At 46.5% G+C, this 26679-nt stretch overlaps 1 protein-coding gene across 2 annotated transcripts; it reads right to left on the reverse strand.

The window, feature by feature from the left end:
• Nucleotides 1-1291: 1291 nt before the first annotated feature.
• On the reverse strand, nt 1292-26598 carry grm1a (glutamate receptor, metabotropic 1a). Of its 2 annotated transcripts, none has more exons than XM_088362361.1 (9): nt 25751-26597; nt 24581-25393; nt 23312-23561; nt 6664-6899; nt 5958-6204; nt 5507-5675; nt 4677-4803; nt 3661-4597; nt 1292-2149 (listed from the first exon to the last, which is right to left on the reverse strand). In XM_088362361.1, exons 2-9 carry the CDS (start codon nt 25287-25289, stop codon nt 1534-1536), a joined length of 3291 nt encoding a protein of 1096 aa, XP_088218487.1. In that variant the 5' UTR covers nt 25290-25393; nt 25751-26597; the 3' UTR covers nt 1292-1533. The 2 variants fall into 2 exon arrangements, with proteins under 2 accessions (XP_088218487.1, XP_088218488.1); XM_088362362.1 differs by having other exon boundaries at nt 1860-2114; nt 25751-26598.
• Between the last annotated feature and the right edge of the window lie 81 nt (nt 26599-26679).

Below are 26679 nucleotides of genomic sequence, written 5' to 3' on the forward strand. Positions count from 1 at the left end.
TCCTTTTTCGACATAAAAACCATCACTAGCATAAACTTGAAAACATTTGGAAATACAATACACTGGCACCATGTACTGTATAATCTTATAATTAATGCGCATTCTTATTGATAAAAGTAGAAGAAACTTAAGGTGGGAATAAATATCTCATTACAAGAAGCAACTAGTCATTGCAGGTACTTTTACTCAAAGGATACAAGTTAGCTTAAAAGTTCAAAAAGCAATGGTATAAACTTTGATTTCTTTTTTGCTTAAGACTATGGACATTCTAAATATAGAAACATGTATTTGTATTACAAACATACCACCTGTGTGGAAAAAACAAGTATTACAAATACGAGTACTGTGTTAGTGTGTATGGTTTTTTGGGTTTTTTTTTTCCTTCTTACGACAACACAGCTGAAAAGAAAAATATAGCCACGTGTCGAAAGCAAAATTACGCTGTAACAATCCGCATTGGCACGTCTTATGTCCACCTACAGCGCACAGAAAGAGGCTCGTGGTTGTCTTGACGCCAATCACACCTTGCAAGATGCAGAAAAACAAGTAGCTTACTGCACTTCTTTAAAAAAAAATCAGTTCTTGATATATTTAAATGAGGTCGGATGTGATAGCTAAAGTGAATTTAAAAAAGGCAAAATAAAATGCACATTTGGACTGTCTTGTGCTTATTTAAGCTTTTTTTTGTAGTGTAGGTTACTCATCATTAATTTAATAAATAAAATTAATCATCATTGTTTAGCAATGATTGACTATATTTACAGTAAGGTGCAAAAGTCTGAGGTCACTGCTAGTTGAGATAATCACTTCACTGGACACTCTGATGAAGGCGGAAGAAACCGCTGAAACATGTCAGGTAATGAACCTAAAACAATTTGTTTGATATAAAAGAAACCAGTGAAGTAATTAAAAAGGAAAAACAAGATGAACTTAGTACAACTAGTTGAGATAATGTTAATTTCTTGTCCATGTGGATAAATAAAAGCCACACCTTAAATGGACGTCTCACTTGTGAAAAAAAAAAAGTGGCATCATTGTGGCGTCTTCAAACTATCATGCATCTTGGGGGAGGTGACCCAATACTTTTGCACAGTACCTTAGGGGAATTTGGCATGACGAGTTTGGCACTGTTGTTGTTTGCTAACAGCCCTTCAGACATGGGCTGTATTTGGAATCATTCATTCATTCATTCATTCATTCATTCATTCATTCATTCATTCATTCATTCATTCATTCATTCATTCATTCACTCCGTAATCATGTCAGTTTATATAAATAATAACTGCCCAAGTACAGTTCAGTTGCATTTAACCTTTAAGCACTGTATACTGTGTGTTTGAGGTACAGAACTACTTGTTTAATGCACTACACAGTGATTCCGAACACAGCCATGTTCTTCTATGTGTGTTTTTAATGTACACCTAATTACAAAACACAAGCGAGCAAAATGGCGGCGGTAATAAACAAAGAAGTAGGAGTAGTCAAAGCTTGCCAAATGTGCACCATTTTTTTTTTTTTTTTTTTTTTTTGCTCTCACAGTGTCGAGGAGCTGTGTGCAAAGTCTCGGAGGGCTTGGGCGGTGTAGTGGGCCCCTCCCAGAATAGACTCCATGGAGGGGGACCCCGGAGCGGAATCCTCGGAACACACCGAGTCTCTGAAAGGGGACGGCGGGGACAGGGCCGGGGTGTCGTCCAGGGCCAGCTTGTGCCCCTCTGCCCCCTCCTGCTTGGCATCATACATGTAATCGTGCAAAAGGTCCAGCCGCTCATCTAGGGGGGCCCCTTCCTGGAGGGGCGTCACCAAGGGGAGCTCCGTGAAGATCAAGGAATCGCTGGTGGAGGGGACTGGGGCATGTGAGTGGTGCGTTTCCACTAAGGGAGCGTGACTAGGGTGGTGCTTGTCGTCGCCGGGCGGGGCTGACGGCGGCGGCTCGCGCAGGGGCGGGCGGGGGTCTGTGCCAAGGTCGCGGGCGGTGGGGGTCTGACAACTGTGGGGGTCGGGGGTGTTAGTTAGGGGTCGGATGACCGCCGTCTGATTCAGGCCGGCTTCCTGTTTCCTCACATGCACAGACAGTCTGTGCCACACATTGCCCCCGCTCGGAGGGTGTCTTGCACCTGATTCAGACCATGACACAGACTTGCCGTTAGAACTACAAACGAGACAAAGACTCAAGTTACCATCTCGGGGAGGGGAAATAAGGCGGCCGCTCCAGAAAAGCAACAAAACAACATGACTGACATTTGCTAGCTTCCGTGATTCATAATGTTTGCGCACAGCATTATGATCACCCCGTTGTTAACTTCTGTACTCATGAGATGAGTTCGATTTTTGTTCTTTCTTTTAATTGGTAATAGAAAATCTATAAGTGAAAAGGTGACTAATTCATTTTTGTTTTCATCTCAAGATACACTACTCACCGATTACATTTATAGTGCATTTAAAGTTCATTCAGAAATGCCGTTTCAATTTAATCAGAGCCCCCAAAAAAACTGAAACATTAAAATCTGTGATAAGATAAATAAACATTTGTTTAGTTTTTCTAATTACCAATTGAAAATGGAAAGAGCAATGACACACGCACTTAATGAGTCGGCTAAAATGGATGCACTGTCGACTAGCGCTGCCTAGGAGGGAGTTAGAGCACAAATGTTGGAAGGTGACACGCACGCTGTGATTAGTCGGTCAGGGTCGTTCATGCTGTGATAAGTAAAATATGAGCTTCATTTGTGGTCCATGGGAAGCACCAGGGGGCGCTGTCTCCTTCTTGTAGGGCCACATCACAATATGCCAACTTCTCGCATGTTGTGAAGTCATTGTGTCCCGCGAGACCATGGGACTCAAACATGTGGCACAGGGGCCATGTGCAGCCCACGGGATGATAGTGGGCCCTTACTTAGTCTCTAACTTTATTGCGAGTGCAGTGCTTGATTCGTTTCTTAAGTAAGGGTTGTGAAAAACATCACAAAAGCCCAACGCCAAAGCAAAATGTCCAGCCGGTTCTTTGCTAGGTTTCCACTAGCTAACAAGCTAACTAGCTGGTAGCAAATAGCTATGACACAGCCACCAGTGCAGCGCTCAGAAGGTGAGACACATGGACATTTGCCGACAGGCTGCTTATTTAAGAGCGTTAGAGGAGGACGGCATACTGTAGCAGCCGAGGTACGAGACAACATGAAAACGTTAACTCCGCCCAACTCCTTACTTCACAAAAGTATCCTTGTGTCACTGCTGTAAATCTCAAGAGAATTAATCTTAAGCCATCTAAATCTCGAGTTGACGTGAGCAATTTGTATTACTGTAAATCCTTTAAAAACGTCAGTTACAGCTAAACTAGCATCAATATCTTATCGATTAGCTTGTTTTTCCTAAAATTTTGATTAGCATAACAACACTGGAAAGTACAGTAGACAATTTGGAATCATGAACGCTCAAAGGATGCATTTAGGAAGGCACAAATATAACGTATATTTGAGTGTTCATCGTGATGATGGCGCCTTGAGGTACGAGTTTAATTCATTCCGAAACCACACGCAACGCAAATCATCTTTTCCCATTGAAATGAATACAAATGCTATCAATCCGTTACAGCCCTACTTCATAAACAAAAAAACATCTCAAGGCACCACTGTACTTGGAATAACAACTAAAGAGCGTACTCACTTAGCGTTGCCAGATACGGCCTTCTTCCTGCGAAATATGTTGAAGAAGCTGTTGGTCCCGCATGCCGCGGCCGACTTGCCGTCCCCGACGTGCATTCGCACCACGTCGGATGTGGTGAAGGCGCTTCGGACGTTCCTCTCGGGCTTGGCGATGATAATGTACATCTTGGGCGTGAACATGCAGCCCAGCGCCACAGTGACGCTGAGGCTGACCGAGAAGGAGGTGGTGATGATTTTGTAGTTGGAACCAAAGTAGATGGGCACGAAAGCCAGCCAGATGATGCAGGTGGTGTACATGGTGAAGGCGATGTATTTGGCCTCGTTGAAATTGGCCGGCACGTTGCGCGTCTTGAAGGCGTAGTAGGTGCAGCTCATGATGAGCAGGCCGTTGTAGCCCAACGGCGCCACCATGCCCAAGTTGCTGGTATTGCAGATAAGGTAGACCTCACGGATACTGGGGTACGACTTGACCGGTTCGGGCGGTTCCAGGATGATGAGGGTGACCTCCAGGGTGAGCTGGACGCTGATTAACATGAAGGCGATGATGACCTGCGCCCAGGCGCTCATGAAACGCGGCTTGCGGGTGCAGATCTTCTTCTTGCTGCCCGCCAGGATGCGAGCGATGCGGTTGGTCTTGGTCACCAGCGCCGAGTAACACATGGCCGACGACAGGCCCACCAGGAGGCGCTGCAGGTAGCAGGAGGCAACAGTGGGCCGGGCGATCAGGGTGAAGGGGCAGATGTAACCCAAGAAGATGCCCGCCAGGATGATGTAGCACAGCTCTCGGCTGGAGGATTTCACCACAGGGGTGTCGCGGTACTGGATGAAGATGAAGGTGACGAAGGAGGTGATGAGGATGCCCACACAGGAGAACGCCACCGCCACCATGGATTCCACATCAGCCCAGTCCAGATACTTCAGAGGCAACGGTTGGCAGCCTGGAAAGCAAAACGGGCCGGTTATGAGGTGTCTCCAACCCCAAAATTGGAGCTAAGTCGCGGTTTCGCATCTTTTTACCCGCCAAGTCGTCGGCAGGCCACCATCCCAGATCGCAAGCCTTGCAGGTGAACTCATCTAGGACGATCTCATTCTCCTTACACGTGGTGCAGATCCAGCAGCAGCTCACTTCGCCCTTCCTGATCACCTGCGAGTACACAAACGAGCCGCTCGCGTCATCTCGTCCCAATTCATCAACTTGACGAATTTTGCTACGCCGTTTATAGGACAAGGACGTCTGCTTTTTTTTTTTTTTTCTGGATTCAGCACCCTGTTAGCAGCAGCGCTGTGATATGGAAAGCAGGGTGATAAGTGGGTCAGGATACAAAATGAGGAGAGGATGCATCCTCCCTCAGGGTAACTTAGTGTAAATTTTACTCAAAACAATCAGCTCCAGATGAGCAAAATCAGGGCATGTCCCAAAACTAGGAAAGGAGGCGAGTGTTTAAATAAAGATGATTCTTCGAATAGAACGGCTACAGCAGCAGATGGAGCCATATTGAGTTTAGTTTTAGATTGAGTATATATTTTTTCCACGAATGGAAAAAAAGTGTTGTTTATTCAACTGGAAGATTATCAGATTTCTATTTGAGGAAACAGATTGGCGTGACACCAACTACCCAACAAATGGGCAAGCGTGTCCTTGGACAAAGAGAAACAAGCAGTGTCACTTTAACAGCCAAGGAGGCTTTGGATGATTACCAAAGAGAACAAACGCGATGAGTCACTACTGCCCAAAAAAAAAAAAAGCATCGAGCAGTGACAAAGGTGCCAATTGAAACACGGGTGGAGGATTATGTACAGAAGAGAAACGAAGTTAATTTAAAAAAAAAAAATTCATGGCTCCATACCTTGATTTGACCTTTGGAGCAGGGGTCACTGCACACCGAGCGCACCATATCACTGCTGTTCATCCACAGCTTGTTGTCGTCGATACTCAGGACGCCTTCGTGCCAGGAGCCCACGTTGATGTAATCGTAGCGGCCGTCCTCCACGTTCTGCAGATTCATAATGTCGTACCTGGAAGGTCCACAACACCAGGTTAGTCGAATTTTTAATTTCACTTTCGGAAGCCACGTGAGAAACTGGCGGACGGCGGCTCATTTTAACCTCCAGCTGACAAAAGAATGATACGCTGGAGCCTTTTGACTGTCAAACGCTATCCGTTCGACTAAAGCCAGATGAAAGTGGACGATGCGCTGTATCTGTTCCGGTCCAAACCAATTACATCATTCCCTTGCTCAATATTTTCTATACGAGCATAATAGATACCGGGGTCCATTTAACGCTCTGATGATTTACCGTCCGGGGGTGTCTCCGTTCTGGTCAAAGTAGATGTCCTCGCCGGAGACGCCCCTGAAGGAGGTCTTGAGCAGGTAGTCGAGAAGTTTGCTGCCGTCGATGGGGTCCATGGCCTCGCACAGCCCAGTCTGGCCCGGGCACATCTCCCGATGCATGTCGTGGAGACCGTGCGCCATGGCGTAGATGGCGTTGATAACAAAGCCCATTTTGCTGTCCTGGACGTAGTTTTCATGCAGGCTCTCATTTCCTGTTCAAAGACGAGATGGAGCGTTCAGATGGTTTGGGATTGTTTTGAAATAAAATATAGTGGGGACGTGCCTCTGTGGTACAGATTTGGTATTGAGAAGAAATATGCCGTGAATATGCAAAAAAATAAAGAAATTGTGGTTGTCTTTTGTGTCCCCATGCAAAATGATTTCAGTGTGATCAAATTGTGTCTTTTGTGTCCACGCATCAGTCAAACTTGAGTGCTCACAGAGTGAAGACCACAAGTGTGTGAAATAATGTACTTACCACCTTGAAGGTCTAAAAATATAAACAAGAAAGTACATGAAGGTTTTGCTCCATGAAATCAATTTGATAAGATCTGAGAAAAATACCAACATTTACCGTGGTCACCTTTTCGGAGCAAGAGAGAAAAAAAACAGATATTTTTTTTTTTGGGATTGGGTTGATACAAGAAGAACGCAAAATGGCTCCCACTCACCGGCGCAGACTTTCTTGTAGTTCTTGTTCTCCTGAGGATGTCCGGGCAGGCGACACTGGAAGCGGTACTGCCAGAACTCGGCAAACCAAGGGTTCCTGGTGTTGGTGTCCAGACGGAGTTTCAGGTAGTAGTCGTCGAAGGTCGTGACCACGGCTGACTGCAGCTTCATGGTGATGCCTCCCTTGGCTTCCTGCTCGAAGCCTTCCACCACCTCGTCACGGTCGGCCCACCCGTCGCTGCGTTGAGACAGAGCGAGATGTTGAGCCAGCACAACAATGATTCTGTAAAACCCCACTTGGAAAAAAAAAAAATGGAAGCAAACAATGAAACCTGTACCTCATTTCTGGCCCAATGTCAACTAGGATGAACACCAGCTGCAGCTCACATTAGATGGACGGATTGACATATGGATGGATGGATGGATGGATGGATGGATGGATGGATGGATGGATGGATGGATGGATGGATGGATGGATGGATGGATGGATGGATGATGAATGGATGATCTTAAGACAAAGGCACTTTTGTTAAAAAATAAAAAACATCAGCACTTCAAACCGCTGATAGCTGGAATATATCCCAGCAGGCGGTCGCTGGGCATTTCCATGACAACAACGAGGCGTTCTAAAATGCTGCAAGTATTCAAAGCACCCTCCTTGTAACCCCATCCCAACTTTTTTTTTTTTTTATTTAAAAAAAACAACAACAAAAAACACAACTCCATCGGGATTACCTCGAATTGAAGAGCGGCAACTGTCAATTCAAAAATAGACAAGAGCGCGGCCGCCGGTGTGACTGTCGGCTTTCCAGTCCTGGAGCCAAACTAACAAGCTCGTTTGGACATGCACTTAAGAAAAACAGACGACACGGCTGAACAAAAGACATCAATTCAAAAATAGGCAAGAGCGTGGTCGCCGGTATGACTGTCAACTTTCCAGTCCTGGAGCCAAACTAACAAGCTCGTTTGGACATGCGCTTAAGAAAAACAGAGGACACGGGTGAACAAAAGACAAACAAGCACTCCGAACTCTGCTCGTTCTTCCTCAGCCGTGGTGGGAAGCGGCCTTAATACGTACCTGCGCCGGCCGCTGACATCTGCACGCCAATTAGAGATGACTCACAGTGGAAGCAATTATCTCTCACACACGTGTGTGTGTGTGCGTGCGTGTGTGTTTGTATAGGTTAGACCTTGCTAGCCATAATTAGCGTCCATCAAAGGAGAGAAGAGACACAATCAAATGCAAGACGATACGAGCCGATTGATGGAGCGTGATTGGAGATTGCTTTTTTTAGGAGGACAGAAGAAACAGTAAGGGGAGGGGGGGAGCGAGTCTGCATTGCACAAATAATTCACGAGGCACTGGAGACATGAATGTGTTCCCTGGCAAAAAAAAAAAAAAAACATCTTCTCACTTTGCTCTCTGAGGATGGTTCTGAACTCTATGTGGCGCGGAAGCAGAAACTCATCACTTCTTTTCGGACCACCATGGGGGGGGGGTTATCTATTGTGCGACAAAAACAAATTTTACCAAACCGCATTATCAAGGGTCCCATTACGCTATAATATGATTCGGAAATTCCTGAGGAGCAACTTTGTAACTCGATTGGAGCGAAGTACAATCTGAGAGTACCTTTGGCAAGTCTGAGAGTGAAGATGATCCAGTCCGTTTACTGTCCCCACTTATCAATGCGATCGATGGGCTGGACTAGCGTGATAAATAAGCGTCGTCTCCACCGAGGCTTGGCGAGCGCGGATTGTGAAGCCATTAAGTGCGCTCGGAGACATTTACAATGACGCTGTAATGGCCCCTATCACTCTTTCCAAAGAAGCGAGCTTCTTGGATTTGAAGGTTCCCTATTGTGGTCACAAGTGGAAGGAAAATCATTCCATTCATGACACAGCTTCCCGGCTCTCGGTCTACTTTCAGTCGGCGTGCACGTTTGTATATTTATGAAGCCATGAATTAATTGACAGGGAAGACATTTAATCACATGCACTCTATGCCCCTGGAGGACTGAAGTGAATTTTGAACTCTATGCGTATCTGTATGTTGCATCAGATGATCCACTAGTAGCAGTAAGACTATCAAACAATTTTTGCTGTACAGAGAAGCTTTAGTTTCAGTAATGTATAGGTACTTAGTAGAAGATAGAAGGGCCAGTTGTCCATGACCAGGGAGAGCTGAAGGGATGACCTTTTAGGGGAAACAAGCAGACTGAGACTCAAACTGCAGCTGTTCCTGTTAGGGTTTTTCAGATTATCCTTATCGTATGATTATGTTGGAATGCAACCGGTAATGAATAAGATAACTTGTCCCATCCTACACAAGGTCGTAAAACACCCCCTGATATGTTTTGACTAGAGCACAAGGGCTTCCTATTCAGCCTACTCTTACCCCCACTCTGTTTCTCTTAATAAATATGCCCTTGCAGGAGGGAGAGTTTTAGACTTCACTCCTTCAACGTGTGAGCTCTCCACCTGCAGGTGTCTAAAAGGACTTGCTTGTCTCTCGTGTGGTTCTTGCAAAATAAGTTGGAGTGAGCAAATCTCTAACATTTTGGTGCCGAAACCCGGGATCCCTCATACCCGCTATCTGTCTGACGAAGAAGGACGTGCTGCATTGTCGACAAGCCAACGTCCATTAAGAGGGCCTGGAGAAGAAAGTCCTGGGAAGAGAATTCTTCGCTGGGCCAGCATCTTAGGTCTGCCTTCATCTGACAGAGGTGGATTGACGGGACCCGGCAGTGCAACGAACCAGGGGACAAGTAAGTTAAAGCCCTGAAGTTGTGTGATTGTGTTGTTGTGAAACGCGTAAAAAGCCACAGGTGCACGAGAGATACGGCTTTGGTTTATCCGAGCTATGAGATACGGCTTTGGTTTGTCCGAGCTATGAGATACGGCTTTGGTTTGTCCGAGCTATGAGATACAGCTTTGGTTTATCCGAGCTATGAGATACGGCTTTGGTTTGTCCGAGCTATGAGATACGGCTTTGGTTTGTCCGAGCTATGAGATACGGCTTTGGTTTGTCCGAGCTATGAGGCCTAAAAAAGCGCTGGAGTTTGTGTGATTGAGTGTGTGACTGGTAGGATAAATTGACTAAATAGCAGTTCTAGCATTGATCCACGGCATTAATACAGGCTAGTAATTTGTTGAAAGGTCAATTTAAACCTGCATTGAGGATTCTCAAAGAAAAAAAAAATTGAAAAAAAAATTGTAAAACCTTAATCTACTATAATTAAGATGGGAAATAAGAACGGTAAATCTCTTGCTCTGCTCTTCTTTGAGATGAGAAGTTCATGGCGAGTAGATTTCTTAATTGTATGCAATACATGCTGAAGTGGAAGAAAATGTATGGAGTACAAGGAAATTTGAAATGTGGAAGAAGTGGTAGAAGTGCTAGTGTGTGGTTGAAATCTTCACAAAGAGATGAGAACGAATTCAAGAGACAAAAGCTAGAAGGATGAAAACTGATGAGGTCACAAGTGTTTGTCAGACCAGGACACAATATGCCCCTGTGCCCCTGTGCGCAGGTGCAAGGCCGCAGCTCAAGCCGCGGCTCAAGCGAGGGGCAAGAGGAGTTTAATAATAATAATAATAATATTTTTGAGGTGGCAAATTACAAATGACTAGAGATCAAATTGTGTTACACTAAAGTTAATATATGCAAATCAAGTGGTAAAGAAATGCAACTTGCTTCTAGAAGATAAATAAATAAAATTAGAATGTGCTGTCCTCGTGTGCATGGGAGGGACCATCTCATGATCGACCACAGGAAATGGCCAGCCTGTGACGAATCATTGGTGCTGGGACCTACCTTCCGCACGCGAGAGCTCTGCATGTGTGTGCGTATGTGTTAAAATGATGAAGATTGGCTAAACTTTTAGTATAAAGAAATTTGCTAGACTGTTGTCTATTCAATTTACACTGCAGAACAGAAACAATTTGGACAGATAAAAATGAGAGGAAAAAAGACAAATCTGTTTGCGAGCAGAAACTAATCCACACTAGTGCATGTTAAGTGTCGAGCACACATGAGAAATTCGAAGATGAAAAAAAAAAACGACAGAACATGCTTTCAAGAATTGGAAGAAGCTAAATTGTGAATTTAAGATTTTGCAATGCTACATTTAATAGGAATAATTGATTGGTTGTGTTATAAGATTCTACAAAATTCTAAATGTAAACTAAATCTGAGGGATTGAGCTCTTCAAATTTAAAAACAAAGAAAAAAAATTCAGATTACTTTGCCAGTAGTTTTTTTTAGTTAAGTTTTTTTTTGAATTGGTGGATTGTTCTACCAGGAAACTTGAGTTGAAAATGATATATGAATGTTGTGTGGTGAGCTTGGATGAATTGGGACCAATGTGAGACTCCTTTTTGGAGACTGTGTGAGATGCATATGATGAGCATTGATGAATGATTGCCTGAATGAAAGGTTGAATGGTTGAAGTCGTTGGCGACTACTATAGAAAATTAGTAGAGCAACTTTGATGAAAGAGTGATTTTGAGCAGGTTAAATGCTAAAAAGAAAACGTAGCTTTTGGATTGATAATTAACTAGAGAAAAAACTGGAGAACCAGTAACACATTTAGAAGATGTGTGAACTGAGAAATTAAGAAGCGTTTTGGAAAGAAAGTCAAATTAAATGATGATGAAATCATATGTAGTAATACAACACTTTACTATATATGGATTCTCTAAATCATACAATTGAGTAAAATTAAAAACATACATTTTGATTTGTATTCAAGTTTCTAAGATTCTTCTGATAAACAATGACAAAACGATTGAAAAGTAACTAAAGAAACTACAAGAAAGTGAAAATGTCTAATCATTTGCTAGCTGAGTCGCTCCCCATTCGGGGAGGCCGTCCATTTACTTGCTAAGCTAGTTGTGAAAACAGTCCAATTGCCACGAAAAGTAGCTATGTGCACGTGTACAGTTCACACACACACGAGACTGATAAGGTGTCAAGAGGTAACAAGCTTGCAGACGGAACCACAAAGCTGCAGCGTAAAAGACACTTCAAATGTTATACACACAAGAAGCAGATTAAATCACTGAAACATTTTTAAAGATGTGCAGCGACAAAGTCCATAGAGTGAAATTCAATTATGGACGAAAAGAGGGGCAAGATTAGAGAATGGCATCTATAAATGAAAGAACCTATGCAAATGGCCAGCAATATTGAGCCATGGTGCGTGTCACATGGCTCAAGAGGAGGGACAGTGGGGCAGGTCAGTCAGCTTTATGCAACATATGGATTTGATTCATATTCAAAACATTTTCAAAACAAAAAAATTTTTTTTGTAGAGCTTGTTTCAACAAAAACAAAAACACTGAATGCCTTCAATTTAAAAGATCAATGTGACCTTTGCAGGATGATGTTCTGCTGTGTCGGATCTGGACTGCCATGAAAGTATGATGTTTATATGTGTACTTTGTCAACAACCGCTGTAGATGTTAAAGAATGGGATGAATATCTAGAATGAATGTGGATAATTTGTTTCAGGTAACTAACTATAAGAGTAACTGAAAAAAGAAACAATTGATTGCTTATGGCAAAACAAGCTGCAAAGACAGAAAAAATTGAATATGTCATATGTATGGATTTGCGATCGATTATTTATGTTGTACCGTTGCCATTGACCAAAGATTGTGTGAAATCTGTCACGTCTACTGGATTGTGAAATGTGTGACAGAGCATTCTATATAACATCCATTGAGAGAAAAAAAAAAAAAAAAAAAGAAGCCATTGCTTTCAGAGAATGTAGTCAAACGAAAATGTATATACATCAACATGCCGAGATCTGGGAAAAAAAGCTGGTAAAAACCAAAATATCTTTAAATTTGAGAGGCGACGATGATTTGACCGAAATTGACGCAATTGGAGTCCCTAGAGGAGTTCCCGATTAATAAGAATTAAATGACCAAATTGCAGCGGGATGGGAGTCCTCCATTTGCTGCTGGTGAACGATGAACAAGAACGTAGACAGGATAAATTACATCCATTACAACATGCAGAAATTGGGCAAACGGACACAAGCGGGGCTCGAGGCAGTGCATGAACAGCTAGCCACGCCTTCCCTAATGTCGATCCAGAACCACAATGCTCATGATATGTTGTTGTCTGAGAAAGGAGGCATCTGCGCAATGTTTGGAGAACAATGCTGCACCTTCATCCCCAACAGATTGCAGGCCTGCGATCCCTCAAAATGAGGATGAAAGAGCTCTACAAGTGGATGACTGCTTTTGGGAAGTATAACGCCATTGTGTCCTCAATTTTACCATCAGTAGCAGTGTTTGCTGCTATGCTCACCTTGTATGGATGTTGCATACCATGTCTTCGTGCTCTGTTTAATCGTCTCGTCACTACAGTAATATCGCCCATGGAGGACGAGATTGCTCAGATATACCTAATGTCTGAGCGGCAACATGATGATGTTGATGACAAAATTTCTGCATCTGTGTTACCAGACTTTTCCCAGATCCGTGGGATTCTGAATGATGACATCGCAACGTTTATCCTTTGGTGTAAACATATTTGTCCTCATAAATGTGATCCGACGACTGAGAGTCGAGAAAAGGGGTTGTTTACAGTGATGTGTGAATTTGAGCAAATATGTGATAAACAGTGGGGAAATGTCAGGATAATTAGTTTTGTAGAAGCGCTGGCCGGCCTGAATCACAGGTCTCATACCTTCGCTCAAGGCCAACACATCTGCCAGGTTTTAGGGAGTTCTTATACTTCCTTCCTTGTCTTATCTGTGAGAGGCCCTCACTAGTTATGAACAGGGCACCTTTGTTCCTTGTTTAGCTAATGAGAAGTTCTTTATTATACCTTGTCGTTCCTATTTATGAATTGTTGTTGACCGGGACAGTTTTTAAGTTATCCCATATTTACTCAATGTTTGGTTAAGTAGACTTCATGCAAGTTATCTCACATCTACTTAACGTTTGTTGGAGTGTATGCACGAGAGGTATCTGATGATTTACTCATCATTATTATTGTGTGAAACGTAGCAAGAAAGTCTAGAGCATTGTTTTACAGGGACACGGCATCCAGGAGTTGGATATCAACACCGTGCTGTCACAGTCAAGGATGCCGACCCTTACCGCCCTGGACTTGCAGACGGTGCCTATGATCAGCTATTCTGGACAAATCTCAATGTGACTGTTAAAGGACGAACAATACCGCAAGTGGCCTACACAGAAAGACCAGCTGGAGTGAATTACACATGTTACATCCAAGGTAACGTGACCCACATCTGCGTTAACGATGACTGCTCTCCAGGAGGAGACTGGATGGGAGTTTTGGACATCGCCGCTGTGTGCCAGGATGAGAGAGCCGTTTTCAAGGTGTAAGGGCTCTACTACATGGCTGCACCATCGGACGGGACCTACTTCGTCCAGAAGTTCGGAAGCACTGCCTCACCTGCATCCTATGAGTGCACGTGCCTGTTCAGAACGGATCGTGGTTTTGTGGTCACAAGAGTTGTCCGATGCTGCCACACCTACAGACTAGAACATCATCAGCTGACGAAAACACAAGCACATATACAACTTCTTAGACGTGACAGATGTGATAATGATAATGAGACATGGATTGCGTAGATGCTGTTCTGTTGAGCATGTTTTACGGAAACTTGTTGATTTGACCATCAAATATGCTTCGCAAGTAATGGATACACTGATGTACTGTTTCTGTGTTTTTCTTTTTATTTTTTTATTGATAGCATTCTGGTTGCCTAAGGCAGAGGGACCGTGTGAGAATTTTCCTGCTAATAACATCTGGCCAGCAGGTTTTTCGCTTACACAATAAGTTTGATCTGGGGTATTATGGTAGTACCTCATCTTCACTGGAAAGTGTTGCTATCGTTGTTTGTTGTTTTTTATTTTTACTATTCTTCTTTCTTCATTATACATATGTATATGTTTTTTTTTACTTGTCTTTGTTGTTTGGGGTGGCATAATCATATGATAAAACAGGAGGGAGATGTTAGTGTTTTTCAGATTATCCTTATCGTATGATTATGTTGGAATGCAACCGGTAATGAATAAGATAACTTGTCCCATCCTACACAAGGTCGTAAAACACCCCCTGATATGTTTTGACTAGAGCACAAGGGCTTCCTATTCAGCCGACTCTTACCCCCACTCTGTTTCTCTAAAAAAAATATGCCCTTGCAGGAGGGAGAGTTTTAGACTTCACTCCTTCAACATGTGAGCTCTCCACCTGCAGGTGTCTAAAAGGACTTGCTTGTCTCTCGTGTGGTTCTTGCAAAATAAGTTGGAGTGAGCAAATCTCTAACAGTTCCCCAAAGCCGTGACATCAGCTTCTTGTCAGGTATAAAAGCTACGGGCCTGACAAAAGAAGGAGCTCGGGCTCGCTCTAGCGCGGGCTCGCTCTCTCTCGCTCTCTCTCTCTCGGGCTTTTTACATCCATGCCTTGGGGCCACTCAACTTTTTGGAAAGACTTCACTCTGACATCGGTTGAATAAACTCTTTTCCCAATCAGCCATGTGTCCCTGAAGTGTTCATTTGTCTGGAACCAGCCACCGACCACCGAGTGTTTTTTGGAGACCAGCGAAGCAACAAAAACCATATACCACAGAACCAATAGGATGAGTTAGTTTAAAACGAGTATTTGTTGAGGAAGGGAGGGATGGGAGGAGGAGTCGGGGATGGCACTCCTAGCTTTAAACCCTATATTTTGAAACCCTAACCCTAGTATGAAACCCTAGTTTGAAACCCTAACCCTACCATACGTAAGAGTTAAGATAAAAGTTCAGGTAGTTAATGGAAAAAGTTTTTTTTTAAATGTCAACTGAGGATAGCGCTGGGGCAAAAATTTAATCGGGGCAAGGCCTTTAATTACATAAATGCTAATACAATTTGAGCTAAGGGCAAGTCTTTGTGCTTGAATTAATTTAGAAGTCTGCTTATAGGCCTCTGAACCTGCTGTTTTTGTTAGCAAAGGGGTATTTTGATTTGACATTTATTTGTGCTGCAGTTTGAGGAAATGTAACAACCGCACATTAGCGTGGCGCTATTTTAAAACGAGTCGTCGAGGGCTCGAGAGGGTGTTGGTGATATCCTCATTATTGTTAATTCAGCGTGTCGTAACTATTCAGACAGTAGGATCATGTCAGCGCCGTACTTCCGAGCGGCTGCCATTGAGTCCTTAAGTTTGTTTTTGTTTCCCACACATCAGCCATATTCTTGGGGCGCTGCTGACAGACTGAGTGACAGATCCGCCGCCAGACGAACCCACCAACCCTCTGTCATGAGCCTAAACAACATCGGCATGGCGACGGCGCCGCCAACACAGCTCAGAAAGCAGCTTTTATTCTAGTGTACACAAAATAAAAGAATGCTAAGAAAATAATGGTTATGGAACGGGAAGGCTAAAGAGGTACAACAAGAAAATTCCAAGAAGAATGGTTTGGAAAGTGATCTCATGTGCGCTCAAATTAGTGTTACATGTGGAAAAGCAGCTTATGCAAATGATAATAAGCGCCTCGGAGCGGGCATTAGAAGGGAGAGCGGCAATCGGGTTTGACACTACACCGCCACTCAGAAGAACGAGCCGGAGGGATGACGAGAAAAGACAACAGATGCTGATCGGCTCTTTCGGAGGCCGAGCGGGGAGAGAAAAAGTTGTCTGGTGTTGCTTGCCAATGTGCTGAGAAAATTTAGTAGGTAGCAAATGAATATTTAAGAATAGTGCGCGGGGAGGAAGGACTCATCGCACATTAGTGAGCGCCAAACTACGTGGGATATTTGGTGTTAATCGTGCAGTTAAAACACACACACACACACACACACACACACACACACAAAGGAAAAACAGCACAGTACAAACTGATAAATAAAAAGTTATACTAAAAACAGACAGTATGGTAAAACTGATTTTGTCAGGGTCCGGGGTGGCGTACTTCTTTTGTCCACAGGGAGCAACTGTGAGCAGAGTGGCAGAGTGCAGAGGGCCCAGGTGCGACTCATCATGCTCGTTAAAGGAGAGCTCTTAAGGAGCATGCTGTCAACTGCTCGTCGCCTGAGTGTCCCTTCAGATTGTTTCAAAACACCCAGGTCGGAGAAACCCCCTTGCAGCCAGCTGGCGCCTCGAGCTCCGCAGTATCGCCCCCGAGTCTGCACTTTGGCGAGGTTCGTTCCTCTCATCCGGAGAAGTTCTCCGGAGAGGGTGGTAATTGCGGAGGTTTCCTCCTGCAATGTTCGCTAGTTTTTAATCGGTCTCCCCAGTCTTTTTCCCACGACGGAGCTAAGATCTCGTTTATTTTGGGACTCCTCACGGGCAAGTGCCTTAGTTTGGCAAAAGCCCAATTTTCTGACTGCAGGCATTTTGGCTGTTCTTACAAGAAGTTTTTAAAGGAATTTAAGCAGACCTTTTCGACTGAGACCGATCAGACCGGTGTGTCTCGCCGGTTGTGGGGGCTTAGGCAAGGGAACAACACCGTGTCAGATTTTTCTATTGAGTTTCGTACGTTAGCAGCCGCGTCCGGGTGGGACCCTGTAGCCTTGAAAACGGGTTTTTTACATGTCTTAAATGAGTCCATAAAGGACGAACTGGCAGTCCTGGAAGAATCAGGGACTTTAGACTACCTGATTTCCCTGGCCATTAGTTTGGACAACCGAATTAGGGAAAGACGGAGAAGCTCCCGATGGGAGCAGACGAAGGAGAGATCAGGTTTTTTTTTTTAGCCAGGCCCAGTCCGCCCAGGCGATCGCCAAGCCAGTCCTCTCCAGAACCCGAGGCCATGCAGATCGGCCGGGCCCGACTCTCCCCGGAGGAGCTGCAGCAGCGCCGCAAGTCCCGACAGTGTCTGTACTGCGGCTCCCTGGATCATTTCATCGCCTACTGTGCGGTTCGGCCAAAAGAGAGGGTCCGACGGTGTTGAGGGGAGGACCACCGGACCAGCCGACAAGTGTTAAGTCTCCTCACTTCTCCCTACCTGCCATGATGTCTGTGCACAACCATCACTACAAGCTATGCGTGCTGGTCAACTCGGGGTGCGAGAGAAACTTGATCGACCAGGAATTTGTCTCCCGAGCCAAAGTCGAGACGGAACCTCTCCCTAAGCCTCTCGCCGTCTCTGCCCTGGATGGGAGAGGGCTCTCCAGCATAACCCAACGCACCAAACCCGTGGAGCTAATAATCTCTGGCAACCATCGTAAAATCATTTCCTTGTATGTCTTCCCCGTAAGACTGTCAGCCCTTGTACTTGGTTTCCCCTGGCTTCAGAGACACAACCCTCAGATCAACTGGTCAGAATGCTCTATCGAGTCCTGGTCCACGACGTGCTTGTCCTCTTGTCTTCAGTCTGCTGTGCCATCTCGTCCGCCCCTACTAGCACCTGAGGAACCTGGTCTGATCGATCTTTCACAAGTGCCTAGAGAATACCATGACGTAGGACAGGTTTTTAACAAGAGCAAGGCTTCATCCTTACCACCACATCGCCCCTATGATTGCACCATAGAGCTTCTTCCCGGAGCTCCGCTACCGTCCAGTAGACTACAATATCTCACGCACTGAGAGACAAACTATGGAGACTTGTATCAGTGAATCACTGGCCGCAGGCATCATTCACCCGTCCTCCTCACCCCTGGGGGCAGGTTTCGTCTTTGTGGGCAAGAAGGATAAGACTCTCCACCCTTGCATTGACTACCGTGGCCTCAACCTCATCACCGTCAAAAACAGGTATCCTCTTCTCCTCCTCTCATCAGCATTTGAACCAGTCCAGGAGTCCACCATCTTCACCAAGCTCGACCTCCGCAATGCATATCATCTGGTCAGGATCTGCCAGGGAGATGAGTGGAAGACCGCTTTCAAGACCCCGCTAGGCCAGTTCGAGTGCCTTGTCATGCCTTTTGGACTTTGCAATGCCCCCGCAGTCTTTCAAGCCTTAGTCAACGATGTCCTTCGGGACTTCCGCAACGTATTCGTCTTTGTCTACCTTGATGACATCCTCATCTATTCACGGAACCTCTCTGAACATCGCCATCATGTCCGCCTGGTGCTGCAGCGTCTCTTGGAAAATCGCTTATTTGTTAAGGCTGAGAAGTGCGAGTTCCACAAAGAGTCCGTCACATTCTTGGGATTCATTCTCGAAGGAGGTCAAGTTCGGCCTGACCCCGACAAGATCAAGGCTGTCCTGGACTAGCCTGTTCCTGAGAACCGCAACCAGGTCCAACGCTTCCTCGGGTTTGCCAACTTTTACCGCCGATTCATCCGCAACTACAGTCAGACGGCCGCTCCCCTAGCAGCCTTGACCTCTATCAAGACAACATTCACTTGGACTCAAGAAGCCAACACCACGTTCATCACTTTAAAGGAGAAGTTCTCACAGGCACCAATCCTGATTTATCCAGATCCCTGCAAACAATTTACCCTGGAGGTCGATGCTTCCGACAGTGGAGTAGGGGCTATCTTGTCTCAGCGCTCGGACTCTGATGGGAAACTTCACCCCTGTGCCTTTTTCTCCCGACATCTGTCACCCGCAGAGAGGAATTATGATGAACTTTTGGCCATTAAGTTGGCGCTTGAGGAGTGGCGTCACTGGCTGGAGGGCACTGAGCAACCCGTGCTGGTCTGGACCGCCCACAAGAATCTGTCATATCTACAGTCCGCCAAACGCCTGAATCCTCGACAGACTCGCTGGTCCTTGTTTTTCTCTCGTTTTAATTTGTCCATTTCATATCGCCCAGGCTCCCAGAACACGAAGCCAGACGCCTTGTCCCGCCAATTTACTCCCGGCGAGTCAGTGGAGGAACCAGCTCCCATCCTTCCCCCCCCAGTTGCACCATAGGCTCCCTCTCCTGGGATATTGAGGGGCTCGTTGCTCAGGCTCAGCTACGGGAACCCGATTCAGGCACGGGGCCACGGGGAAAGACCTACGTCCCTTCCTCAGTCCTCGCCTAATTAACTGGTTTCATTCAGCCAAATTCTCAGCCCATCCCGGGACCAGCCGCACCATCGCGTTGATCACCAGACGCTTCTGGTGCCCATCCGTCCACAAGGACGTCAGGGAATGTGTTCTCGCCTGTCCCATCTGTGCTCGCAACAAGTCCTCCCATAGACCCCCTGCTGTTCTTCTACAGCCTCTCGCCATACCCAACCTCCCCTGGTCCATATTGCATTGGATTTTGTAACTGGCCTGCCCGTCTCACAGGGAATGACCACCATCCTCACCATTGTCGACCGTTTCTCCAAGTCATGTCATCTTGTACCGCTCAGAAAACTCCCCTCTGCGTTCCAGACAGCTCAGCTTCTCGTCAAACACGTATTCCGTCTCCATGGTATCCCGCAGGAGATCCTGTCCGATCGAGGTCCCCAGTTCATATCCCAGGTGTGGAAACAGTTCTGTTCAGCCCTCGATGTGAAGGTCTCCCTGACATCGGGCTACCATCCCCAGACGAACGGGCAGACTGAGCGCTTGAACCAGGAGCTCGAGGTCGCGCTCCAATGTCTCTGCTCCGATAACCCATCCAAGTGGAACAAGTTTCTCCCCTGGGTAGAGTATGCCCACGATTCTCATGTCTCCTCTGCTACAGGACTCTCCCCGTTCGAGATTTCGCTAGGTTATCAACCGCCGCTGTTCCCAGCTGACGAGATGGAGATAGCGGTCATGTCTGTTTGCCACCATATACGGCGCTGCAAGAACGTTTGGTGCAACGCCGTCAAGGCCATTCACCAGTTCATCAAACAGAACCGCAAGTATGCCGACCGACGACGCACGCCTGCCCCACTTTATTCCCCAGGTCAGAAGGTCTGGCTTTCCTCTCGAGATGTCCCCTTCAACTCCGTGTCCCGAAAACTGGTCCCCCGCTTCATCGGGCTATATGAGATCCTGGCAGTGATTAGTCCCTCGGCGGTCCGTCTCCATCTTCCTCCGAGCCTCCGAGTCCATCCCACCTTCCACGTCTCACAGATTAAGCCGGTCGAGTCCAGTGCGCTTCTTCCCCCGGCCGAATCCGCACCTCCTGCCCGGGATCTTGATGGCGACCCGGTCTACCCGGTCCGACGGATCATGGGCGCCCGTTGGCGGGGCCGTGGGTGGCAGTACCTCGTCGACTGGGAGGGCTACGGTAATGAGGACCGGTCGTGGGTGCCCCGTTCCCACATCTGCGACCCTACCCTCATCTCGGACTACTGGTCGTCACTCCCGTCTTCCTCTTCTGGGCAGCCGGGGAGGTGGTGTCAGGGGTGGCATACTTCTTTTGTCCACAGGGAGCAACTGTGAGCAGAGTGGCAGAGTACATAGGGCCCAGGTGCGACTCATCATGCTCGTTAAAGGAGAGCTCTTAAGGAGCATGCTGTCAACTGCTCGTCGCCTGAGTGTCCCTTCAGTGTGATCTTCTCCACATTGTGCCTCTAGCTCCTCGCTCATAGTTCTCGCCTTGCTCTTCAACGCCACGTTCTTCAGATCCTCTGGTCCGCAGTAAGATCTCCGCCACAACCACGTTGAATTCTCTGACCAAGTCTTGTGCATCCTGCTTGTAGATTACCTCCACACGCTCCGCCATTGCTGCTCCCGCTCTGTGCCCCTGGCTCCGATCATCCCGCTCTACCTCCACCGCAGCTCCTCCAATAAAGACTCTTCACTCATTCTGGACGTCTGAGTTGGTTTTTCTGCCTGTGGGTCAACTAAATCACTAAAACGATGACAGATTTTTGATACAGGAAAGTCAAGCCAATCTTTGTGTGAAGTGGACTTAGTATTGAGCCCTGTTGAACATCGCTAGCTTTCTGGCATAATGCCAGACAATTGTGACAATAATGTATTTGCAGCCTGGTGATCCTGAGGCTCCTTCCATCTGTGGTCCCTTCTCAAGGTTTCTCATTTTTCCCCTGGTAGGTTTTTTTTTTAGTTTTTCCTTGCCCTTTTGGGAGTTTAAGATTAGGGGATGCTTTGAGAATAATTGTCAATTTGTTTGTCAATGTGAAGCCCTTTGAGGCTGCTTGTGATTTAGGGCTATACAAATAAACTTGACATGTAGCGAATATTGTAAAACTATGTGGCCAAGGTTTAGTGGAAAACGGCTAGTATGTGCTTACAAAAATTAAAAAAGGACAGAAAATAAAGGGAATTAAATAAATAATTAATAAAAATTAAATACAATTACCAGGGTTCGCTATAGGTGATTTGCTATGCTATACATAATGAAAACACCGACAGAAAAATATGAAAGAACGCAAAAAGAACACAAAAGACACAAGTTGTTATACAAGGTTCTTCTTTGCCAGTCTATTATGTTATGTAAGGAAGGTCAATGGCCATGTGTGCTCTGCCAATTAGAGTGTCAGGATATGGAAAGCATGTCATCACTCCGGTTACAGAAATTCAATGGCCCAAAGGCTTTTATGCTGCTGGGGGGGGGGGAAACTACTATTATAACCGTAATGAGCCAAGCAGGTGTTCATTCAGCATCATTTATCACATCAACTGGAAGCGCGTCCTTCAACATAGCACAGATGTCAGATGTATTGTTGTGATCTGAAATGAACCTCCATCATACAGCAGAACTTCATTTTTGTGATGAATCCATCCAGAAAATCTGATTACAAAAAACTATGAACGCTAACCACTAGTTGGCCGAACCAACTATACTGTTTATTATTTTAAATCACAGAGCCAAACTGTTGTGTTAAAAAGGCAAGAGATACTCAGGAGGAAAGTGGACGCAAAGTGTGGTGCTAAGAGCAGTCTGCAGGTCGGGGGGCCAAAGCGTGTGGGTCGAGCACCTGGCACACCTGGCTCTCGTCTGATGAGCAGCCTGGCGCCCGGCGGCCAAAACAAAAGCTGTCCAAAAAACATTTTTACAAAGTGTATTCGACAGCCTGCTTCTTTTTTGCTCAGGCAAAATTTGAATGTGTCCCACCGGCAATAAAAAAGGAGGACCATTTTTTTCTCCTCAACTCGGGTCGTAACCACTTTGTGACCACAAGCTCCTGAGATATGATCACAGCAGCCAACTTGGCGGGTATGGCGTCCATTTTGTTTATGAGCAAACGAGAAACTGGAGAACCAGAAGAGCACACAGCTTATCACGTGAATTGGCTCAGACCGCCTCTTTTCCTGTGACCCAGAAGCGCGCATATCGGCATCCGTGGAGACCATCCACAAAAAGCTAAACTATAGACCTACTTTCCCACCCCATCGCCGATGGACGTGGGGGGAAAAAATAAAAATAAAAAATCCGGTAAAAGAAACTCATAACCCGAGAGAGTCTTCACTATGGATAATTTAAAAGCTGCATTGGAAAAGAATGAGTGCCATCCCCATGCCAGCAACTTAAACATACGGGAATGAATTAAATATTAGCCGTACAACATAAACGGAGAAACAGAACAGCATCCATCTCTCCCTTTTCTTTTTCAATCCGCCTCCTTCTGGATATATTCTCAAAAAGAGGTTCTTATAGATGAAGTCGTCACAACCTATGCAATATTTGTCCCAAAAATACTGTACTTAAAAGTTCATAAAAAACATTAACATAAGTGGTCCAAACATCGACCCTTGCGGACCACCACATTATGTCTTTCCGATGCTATTCCTACACCGCTCCTTCTTTGTTGCTCTGGCGATGCGCATCAGTAGCACATCCACCATCTACAGCGAAAGTTACCTGCCGATCAGAAGGAACTCGTCGTACACCCCCAACCGTCGCATGGCCATGAGAAGGCTGCGGACGGTCATGCCCTCACAGAAGCACACCACCACACGCGCTTTGGGCAGCCTCTCACGCAGTTTCCTCAAGAGGCGGTCAAACTGCTTCTCGCCGGCGTTGCTATAGATCTTGTCCGAGTGGGCGATGCACAAGCCCTCCTGGGAGGCCAGCTCCTTGAAGGCCTCCATGCCGCTCTCGCCGTAGTTCCCTGTGGAAGCCAAGAACACATTAGGCCTGTGTTGATTTTGGGAAAATTTATAGTGTGAATTTCAGTGGTAATTTTCCATTCATCATGAATCTTCCTGATAGTTGATGAAGGAAATGTAATGAAATGCCCGTCCCTAATTAGAATGAATACATGCCCGCCCCCTTCTATAAAGGCCTCCGGCTCAGTGTTGTTAGCTCGGACTTGATCCTGCGATAATGAGTGTCGGGGATTTTCGCCACTGTAATCAAAGGCAAGGCGGGCCGTGGCTGCTCTGTGGTACCAAGCGCATCCCAATCAAGAAACCCAGCAAAGCTGTTTTTTTCTCTTTTTTTTCCGTTCGTTTAAATCTTCTACATCCGCGTGGACTGCCGTGTCTGGACTGACCACAAAGCTGGAGCGCTGGATTATTACAAACGCACATATCCAATTGAGCGTGCGTGTCGTCGCATGGTGAAATTAACGGGACAAATACAGCAATGTTGAAAAACAATGTTGAGGTTTTTGCTCTTAAGATGTTTTCAGTAGCCTCATATGAGCCTCCCACGGCGACATGGCAATATTTACGGGTAATTATCTGGCGGGCACATTAGCGGACAGCCCGGGCGAGTACATCAGCATCCGCGCAGGTACTTGGCTTGCATTTTTCACAGCCAGCCTTGACTGTTGCCACGGCAACCAAGCTGCATTTATAATTTCCCGGAGAAAACCTTCATCATTGACGACATAAAACATCAGGCATAAAACTGAACTGTGATTATTTCCCATAAATGTTTTTTTAATGATTGTCTCGTTTTGTTGAATGACACAATGTTCTTTAATGAGTATGTTTAACCTGCTAGTTGTAGTGTGCCACTTAACGAGACCAGGGAAAATGTCACGTGTGTGTGAGCATCCCAGTTCCCGGACCTTGATCACATCAAGACCTTGTATAGGACTCCATGTGGAATACTTCCAGAGTTTGGATTTGAAATGTATGGTTTGTGACATCAGTCCTGGAGTCACTGGACGGACGGGCTCACCTTCGGTGTGCACGGCAGACACGTAGGTCCAGTTGTAGCGCTGCACAATGTCCAGCATGGCTCGGGCCTGGAGCACGTCAGAGGGCACCACCCTCAGGAAGTACTTGAAGAGCGTTTTGTCGCTCAGGTCGATGCTGGTCGCCGAGTAGGCGATCTGCGGGATGTTGAAGAGCTGCAGCAGGTTCTGCACCTGGATGGCCACTGAGCTGGAGCCCGGCCCGATCACACCGGCGATGGGCTTCTTGGTAGGCGGCGGCTGGCTGGAGTGGGAGTGGCCATCCACGCACCACTTGGAGCCGCCGTCCTTGTCATCACGAATGGAAATGAGCGAGTCACGGATGAACTCGATGCTCTGCTCCAGAGCCACGGAAGAGTGCCAGCAGGAGTCCCGGATCTCGCAGCCCAGGCTGATGTTGGGCAGCAGCTGGTGGTCGGCGTTGATGCGGTCCAGTGTGTGGAACATGGCCTCCACCCGCTGGATGCCGTACTGCTCACGGACGTCGCCGCACTTGCGCTCGGCCACCTTCTCCGCCGAGGGCTGGTGGTGCACGGAGAAGAGGGCGCCGATGATGACGTCGCCGTCCATGCGGGCCACTGAGCGGGAGATGCTGCGAGGCACGGCGGCCCGCTCGTGGATGCCGGCAGCGTGGCAAGGCGTGGGAAGGCGGGACAGCAAGGCGGGGAGTAGGAGCAGCGCGAGGGGGGCCATCTTTAGCGGGGCTGTGCCGAGGGGGGGCACATAGCAGCCGCGGTCACGTCGCCGTTTATCTCAGCCACCTGCGTACGGCGCGCCAGCACCTCACGTACGCGCATCTAGACAGGAAGTAGAAAGTTGCACAGGTTTGATAACTTGTAGCCTACATTAATAATTAAAGTCTAAATCGAGATTCTAAGATGATTTTCACCATTATCAGACACGAGGTTGTTTGGAATAACGCATGAAACAAGTCACACTGTGCGCCGTGCATTTGGAATGGAAGGCGTGGACTCTTCCATTGAGCCTCAAGGCGCATTCCAGCACTGTGGACAGCACAAGCAGGAAAAGAACGTCCGTGGAATTGTCACGCCGCATCTCGTCGGTAGTCTATCACTAAGCGGCCCTTTCATCCGCGTGCATGTAACGTGAATGCAGTCTAGGTGGAAATGTGACTAAAGGGCGTCTAAACTTACCTGAATCCTCGAGACATGCCGCGTGCCTCCTTCGCTCGTCTTCTTGAGCGCGTGTGGCTCTCGCGCGCTCGTCTTCTCGCGCTCTCTCTTTCTCACCCTCACTCCCTCCCGTTCTCACACCATCGCTCTCTCTCTTTTAACCATCTGCAGCTCTCTCTCTCTCTCTCTCTCTCTCTCTCTCGCATTCTCTCACCACGCCAAAGTTTTATACCATCGCGCTAGTTTGATTCTTGCACCATGGCGCCCCCCTCTGTCTCTCTCTCAACTCTCTCTTACTCCCTGTTACTCCCTCGCTCTCTGTCTGTCCGTCTCTCTCTCTCTCTCCCTCTCTCTCTCTCTCTCTCTCTCTCTCTCTCTCTCTCCATCCATCGGTCTCTCTTTAACACATCACACTCTCCGACCCTCCCTTGCTATTTCGCAATCTCGCTGTCTCTCTCCATTTCTCCACAGAGGTCTCTCACCCATCTCATTAGCATATCTGCAAGAAAAGGCGACAATTTTCTAACGTGACAGTTAGGTCAATGCTTACTTTTTTTTTTACTTCCGGCGACGGACAAGAGGCAACCCTTCCAGCAGTTCTGTTGCTTTTATCTCGTGTTTGTTCTTTTAATTTTTCATAAACGATGGCTGCCGTATACTAATCACACACACACACGCACACGCACACACGTATTCAGAAATACGAATGACGTCACCAACAAGCAGTGTGATTGACGTGGAGCGTCCTAAGTTTGAATTGAGGGGTTTGAAGAGCGACAGCTACTCGGGGGCGTCAACTGTGTTTCAGCACCAAGGACAGCGACTGCAGTCTGTTTGTGCCACCCAATGTTCGTCCATAAAAGCAGCGGCGTTGCCAAATCCATACAAATGGCTTCTTTTTTTTTTTATTTTAAGGAGGCTTGCCTGCAAATATGGCACAACACTGACCT

Source organism: Syngnathus floridae, chromosome 19 (genome assembly GCF_059516105.1).
Source record: "Syngnathus floridae isolate MCC-2025c chromosome 19, RoL_Sflo_1.0, whole genome shotgun sequence".
In the NCBI taxonomy this organism is placed as follows: Eukaryota; Metazoa; Chordata; class Actinopteri; order Syngnathiformes; family Syngnathidae; genus Syngnathus; species Syngnathus floridae.